Raw genomic sequence first — 6,495 nt, 5'->3', positions numbered from 1 at the left:
GCCAAGGGGGGGGCAGCACGGCACAGCCGGAGGAGCAAGGGGGTGGGGCGCAGCATGGCTGCAGTGCGGCCGGAGGAGCCAAGGGCGGGGTGCGGCCGCAGGAGCGAGGGGGGACACGCGCAGCATGGCCGCAGTGTGGCTGGAGGAGCCATGGGGGGGGCCACGGCGCAGCCGGAGGAGCCAAGGGAGGGGGCGCGTGGCCAGAGGAGCCAGCCAAGGGCCTGGATTCTGCAAGCTTTCCGCCTCCCTTTCAACTCCCAAGAACTGGTCACCCATCACACACTGTCACAGCAGAGCTCAGCATAGCCTGCTTTCCCTGCGCACATGTACCACCGCTGCCCTCTGCCCGCACGGTACCATGGAGGTACAGCCAGCGACACCCACAAGCACTGCTCCTGCAGCGTGCCCTTCCGGTGCCGGGACTGACGGCGTTCAGCTCTCTTTCGTTTGTCACCTAGGGACCTCGCCCACAGGCACTAAGGCCGGGGCTCTGGTGATCACCAGCCGTGGACTTCAGGCAGCAGAGCACGGCCGGGAAGAGCCGAAGACCCCCTATGGCATGGCGCTGGTGCAGGTAATGCTCGGAGCTGGGAAGAACGTGGAAACCAACCTGGCTGCTACCCCCTGAAGCCTCTAAGCCAGCCCCTCCCTGCCCCTTGTGGTCACATGCCTGCTCTCTGGGATCCCCCCACCAGCCCCCTTTGAGGTGGATCTCCTGCCATGGGAGTTGGGAGCCAGGCCCCTCACGGCCCCATTCTCTAGGGTGGGCAACGGGCCCATTAGCTCACCAGGTCTCAGCCCGTCTGTCCCCGGCCAGGGCTGTCCAAACCCCTTCCCTGTGCTGAGCCAGGAACTCGCCCGCCGGAGCCTCTGGCAGCTGCAGGCGGAGACCAGGAGAGTCCGGGGCCCCTGCAGCGCCCGGGAATTGATGGGGTGGGGGGGGCTGCACAGACTACAGCTCTGATGATGGGCCAGGGATCTGCACAAGGGGAGATGGTGGGCAGCCTGGGAGAGGTCGGGCCCCCGTGGGGCAGCCTGGGAGAGGTCAGGCACCCGCCTATAGCAGAGAGGGGTGCATGGGGCAGCGTTTCCAAAGGGAAATGGTTTGGAATTGACATTTTCCTCTGTAACCCTGCTCTTCTCCCCCCTTCCAGCCAGCCCCCACGCTGGCTGTCCTGCTGCCGGGCCGGGCCGGGCCGGCGAGGAAGGGGCTGGCCTCTGGCTGGCAGTCACGTGAGTTGCTGGGTGGCTCTGCTGGCCCCATGCTCCCCTGGGAGAGGCTGAGGGTGCCCACCCCCAGGGCTCGGGGTTCCAGCTCCACCCAGCAACTAGATTCCTCCCTGGGCTGACTACAGCTCCCACTGGGTCCCTGGATTCCCATCAGACCCTACGGGCTCCACTCTGCACTCGCTGTCCGTGCTGTGTGCACAGGGGAGGCTTGGTTGGGTGGGGGCCCCAGTCTTGGAGCTGCCCTGGAAGCCAAGGGATGGGGGGTGGCCCCCTCATGCTGCAGGTGGCCAGAGCCCCAGGGGATGGGCAGGGAGCCCAGCGTGGTGCTTGGCTGCTGTCACCCCATCTCCAAGCTGGCTGGGCTGGGCTGGGCTGGGCTGGGCTTGGGCTGGATCTTGCCGCCCCCCCGCCCCCAGCCCTCTCCAATCGTCTCCTGTCTTTCTGCTTAGAACCTTCCGAAGAGGCTGAGCTCCAGGAAAGTCCTAGAACCACCCAGGTACCGTGTCCCCCGCGCTGGGGGAGGGCACTGGAGGGCCATGCCCCAGGGGAGGGGGGCTCCGGGCAGCTCCCTGACCACAACGCCCCACAGCCTCCCGGAGCCCCAGTCCCACCAAGCACTGGCCAGGCAGGGTGTTCCCAGCTCTGGCTCCCTGGTGTCTCACTCTGCCCCTCGGGGCACGTGGGAGCCCATCAGACTACATGAGGCTGGGCAGGGGTGGTGTCCCTAGTCTCTGTTTGCCAGGAGCTGGGAGTGGGCGACAGGGGCTGGATCACTGGACGATTCCCTGTTCTGTTCATTCCCTCTGGGGTCCCTGGCATTGGCCACTGTCGGCAGACAGGACACTGGGCTAGATGGACCCTTGGTCTGACCCAGCCTGGCCGATCTTGTGTCCTGTCCTGAGGGATGAGCATGGGGGGGCTTTGGGAAATGCTGTGCTGGGGATCCAGCCAGGCCCATGGCTGGGCCCTGCCATTGCAGGTACTTCCTATGGTGTGAGAGAAAGCGCTGGAGCCCCTGGGCTGCACGGACCTCCCATCCCCAGGGCCCAGCACCTGCCCTGCCTCGGACCCTGCAGCGCGATGTGGGCAGGCCCATGGTGTGCCCCTCCCCCAGCTGGCTTTGTGCCCCGGGGGATGCAGCTACTCCTGTAACACACCCTGGGCTTGGCCCTCTGCCCCCTCCTGCCATTGTGGATGCGGGAGCCAGGCTAGGGCGTGCGGCTGGAGGAGGGGACCCAGCCCCACTGACTGCCGGGGGCTGCCTCTGGTTAGAGCCGCTGAGTTCAGACCCTGGCTGCCTGGGGAGCCCTTCCTTGGCTAACATGCCCCTGCTGGCCACCTGCTCCGGCAGTCACTGCCCTGCGGCCTCAGCCCAAGGGGCTGGAGGGGTGGGACTAGCTGCAGCCAGGAGCAGTGAGCACTGCTGTCCCCGTGCTGCCGGGCAGGGCCTGGCCAGCAGCTGGTACCAGCCTCAGGAGCTGGGAACCTGCCTGCAGTGCTCCAGTGCATCTGCCCCCGGCCCTGTTGCTTTCTGTGGGGCCCAGGGGGAGCAGCTGCAGAATCCGGTATGTGGCTCCCAGGGGCTGCCTGGGGGACACGGCCCTTTCCCAGCCTGCTGAGCGTGCCCCCTGGGGAGGGACTGAATGGCCCGGGCAGACTCAGACCCCTCCCCCCAACACACAGCCGGCTGGGCCTGCTCCAAGGGGACGCAGCCGAGCGCTGTGCTACCCAGAGGGAGGGGACGTGGCTCTAGTGGGTGGGGTTCGGATCAGGTCCATTGGACCCTCCTTGGCAAGATGCCAGCAGTGTTTAAATGGCGGCTGCCCCAACCACTGTCCATTTTGGGGCCCCCGAGGAGCCCCACAAGCCAGCTCCTGTCACGGCGTGCGCCTTTGCTTTCGTCCTGCGGCCAGGCCCAGCTCTGGGGGTCGCAGTGGGGTTGGAGTGAGCCTGGACTGAGCCCCTCACCGGAGTATCTCTGCTCCCCGCGCTGGGAGGGCAGAGTAGAGCAGCTTTGCTGGCACCCTCTGCCCCAGCCAGGCCAGGCGCGAGGGGCACAGAACCGCGGAGAGATGGGACGTGACAGCTCCTGCTGTAAGCACTGCCTCTGGTTCTCTGCAGCCTGGGGCCGCTGCGACCCAGCAGGATCCCCGTCCGTAAGAAGGCAGCAGCATGCGCCCCGAGTTTGCTGGGGCTCGGCAGCGAGAGCACCTCAGCCCTCAAGGTCTGGAAATACACCCACGCTGGAGCCCTGGCCCAAAGGTCTCTGCCAGGTAGGGCGCTGCGGGCACCCGGGCTGGTTAGGGCAGAGGGCAGGTTCATCCATGTGCCCTGCCACAGGTGGGGCCCCCAGACTAGCTGCCAGGCGTCAGACCCCAGCAGTCTCTGCTGGGCCGTGCTGCCTCTGGGGCTAGAAGCCAGGTGGCTGCACTCTTCAGTGCAGGCCGTCAGCTGGGCCCCCTTCCAGCACCGTACCTGGGGGTAGGGGCCATTGTGTGGCAATTGCTTGATGCCACTCACAGGCCTGGGCAGCGAAGCAGGAGCAGCTCAGGCAGCACCTCCTCCTGAGCCAGCGCCACCCCCCTGGGGGCATTCAGCCTGCCTGGGAGCCCAGCCCCTGTGCCCAGCCCCACTGAGGCTACGGGTCACTCAGGCCCTGGACCAGCCGACAGGTGGCACCTTCCCCACTCCCTGGCTGGCACTGGGAGGTGGGGCGGGCGGGGCTGCTGACACTCCGGCTCTGTTCCTCTGCAGCATTCCCAGAGGACACTGCATCACTCAGCATGGGGATGCAGACAACAGAGCCGCTCTTCATCTGCGACGACCCCGAGGGCCTGCTCAGCGAGGTACCGGGCCCCACGGATGTTGGGAGGGGGCTGGGGAACCCACCCCAAGCAGGGCCCGTGTCTCCAACGCTGCCCCCCTGCTCCCGGGGCAGGCAGCCCTGGCACCAGAGCTGCAGCGTGGCCCTGTCCTCGCCGGCTTGGGGAGAGCACTCTGGTGGGTGGCCATGCTCTGAGCTGTGCTGGCTTCTCAGGCTGGCACCGCTCTGGGCGAGCACATGGCCTGCCACAGAGCCCCTCTGCCAGCCCCCTGAGCCTGTTCTTCTCTGTTGCAGCATCTGCCCAGCCGGGCCCCAGACTCGCCCCCGCTCAGCTCCTACCACAAGATCCTGTCCTTCTGCACTGAAGCCTGAGAGCAACCACCGTCTCCAGCCGGGTGCAGCCCCTGCCCCCGTGCTGCCCTGCTGCAGGGGCCGTCGGGCTGAGCCGAGCAGCGTCCCCACCCTGCCCAGGGCTGGGTGCAGCCCCTGCCCCCGCGCTGCCCTGCTGCAGGGGGCGTCGGGCTGAGCCGAGCAGCGTCCCCACCCTGCCCAGGGCTTGCTCCAGCCTCCCCTTGCAAACCAAAGCTGTGTTATGGAGGGAGAGTCTCCACCCAGCCCTGCTCGCCCTGCAGGGTCCGTGCCCAGCACCTCCCTGCCTGGCCTCTAGCTGAGCATTGCTGGAGCAGCCTGAGCAGAGGGGGGCACTGCTGGTCTCCCCAGCTAGTCCCAGAGCCCTGTGCAGGTCCCCGCTAACCTCCAGTCATGGCCACGTGGAGGGCACTGCGTGCAGCCAGCTGGCTGATTTGGATCACAAGCTTGGGGGTGCCAACAACAGCCATAGTGCCAGGGGCTGGAGATGGGGGTGATGCAGACACCATCACTCTGCGTGTCTCCCTGGGCAGTGGGGAGAGTTGGGCAGGGCTAGGCACTGGGTCAGGCTGCTGGACTAGCCCCTATGCTGGGGTGCAGGAGAATCAACCCGAGGCAAAGGGCTTTCTAGCAGGGGGCCAGCTGGTGCCAGGGAGGCACAGCCCTTCTCCCCTTCCACTAAGCCAAAGCTGCCATGGTGTGTCTCAGAACCCGGCCCGTGGGCAGCTCCCTGCTGCCACAGTGAGGCCCTGGGGGGCCGTGGCCTGCTGGGATGGTGTCTCCCCACAGTAGCTGTCCTGCTTCAGGGATTGGCCCCTGCCCCCACCCAGCAGGGCTGTGGAGGCCACTTGAGGGAGTGTCCTCGGGCAGAGTACAGTGCCAGCAGAACCTCAGTGGGCTCCAGGGTCCCAGGCCGGGTATCTCCAGTCAGGGCTCTCCCCGGCACACCCCACGGGAACAGCTTGTAACGTGGGCAGGCTCTTGCAAAAGCTGCTTCATGAGCAGAACCAAGTCAGGCCCCGGAGCTGCAGGTCAGTTCCCATCCCCGTGAGCCTGGGCCCCAGGTTAGCAGCTTTGGCCAGCCCCTCCCTGTTAAGGGTCAGGGCTGGAGCAGCCCTGCAGCCAGCCACCAAGGCAGAGCCATTCTCCTGCTGCTGCAGTCGTTCGCTGCCTCCCACTCAGCCGAGCCGCTATAGAGTTGTTCTTGGATTTGAAGCTATTTTTATGAGATAGGGTTTGTCTTGTAACGTGTTTCTATTAAAGTTTGTTTGGAAGAAATGTCCCCTGAGCTCTGTAGTCTGGGGCAGGCCTCTAACCTGGGCCAGGAGCCTGCCCCGCCCAGAGCAGCAGCGAGAGGGCTGCTGGTACAGGAAGGCAGGAGCTGGCAGGCTGCTCAGCAGCGACTGGGGAGGCCTAAAGACAAGGCTGGACTGATGGAGGAAGGGCAAGAGAGCCAAGGGCCAGCTTTGCCCCCTTGGAGGAGAAGGGGTTAATGCAGCCTGCATGCTGTGCCCACAATACAACCATCAGCACCGCCCGGCTGGTAGGAGCCACCACTTCCCTCAGAGCCTCTGCCGGGGCAGGCAGCGTCCTGGCTGCCAGCGGGCCAAGCTCTGCCCAGCTGGAGAGCAGGATGGGAGCCCAGACTGTCAGGGACCCTTCCCCGCAGGGAGTCTGCGGGGGCTTGTACAGCACAGCGGGGCCCTGGGCTGTGGATAACAGTAGTTTTCAGCTGGCAAAGGCTGCAGGAAGCTCTGTGCGAGCCCCCCCTCGCCCATGGGACCAGGCAGGAATCGCATACAGCTCTGAGGCTTAACACCCGCTCAGCCCCAGCCCGCAGAGAGTGGCAGCAGTGAGCGAGAGACTGCGGGGGACTGAACCTGAGCTGCCAGTGCAGCCCTGGGGGCCATGAACAGGGGCATCTTGAGTAGGAAGCGAGAGGTTCTTTTCCTTGTGTATTTCCTCGGCTGGGACCCTGGGTCTGGTTCTGATGGTCACAATGCAAGAAGGATGCTGGTAAATTGGTGAGGGGGCAGAGAAGAGCCATGAGACTGATTAACGGGTTAGAAACA

At 65.8% G+C, this 6,495-nt stretch overlaps 1 protein-coding gene across 7 annotated transcripts in view; it reads left to right on the top strand.

The window, feature by feature from the left end:
* Positions 1–4,441, top strand: part of AGBL5 (ATP/GTP binding protein like 5) — a 46,527-nt gene extending 42,086 nt beyond the window's left edge. For 5 of the 7 annotated variants that reach the window (XM_026658914.2, XM_026658916.2, XM_026658911.2 and 2 more), the window contains 5 exons: positions 459–574; positions 1,680–1,726; positions 3,352–3,503; positions 3,985–4,076; positions 4,349–4,441. In XM_026658914.2, the coding sequence (XP_026514699.1) occupies positions 459–574; positions 1,680–1,726; positions 3,352–3,503; positions 3,985–4,076; positions 4,349–4,426 (485 nt within the window). In that variant the 3' untranslated portion in view covers positions 4,427–4,441. Of the gene's footprint in view, positions 1–458; positions 575–1,679; positions 1,727–3,143; positions 3,327–3,351; positions 3,504–3,984; positions 4,077–4,348 lie in introns of those variants that run through there. The other 2 variants (XM_026658915.2, XM_029913225.1) reach the window with 2 other exon arrangements.
* Positions 4,442–6,495: the final 2,054 nt, after the last annotated feature.

The sequence above is a fragment of the Terrapene carolina genome, unplaced genomic scaffold (assembly GCF_002925995.2).
Source record: "Terrapene carolina triunguis isolate 2854851 unplaced genomic scaffold, T_m_triunguis-2.0 Scaffold523, whole genome shotgun sequence".
Lineage (NCBI taxonomy): Eukaryota > Metazoa > Chordata > Testudines > Emydidae > Terrapene > Terrapene triunguis.
Note: the sequence above shows the minus strand (reverse complement) of the source record. Positions and strands in the feature narration are given on the sequence as shown.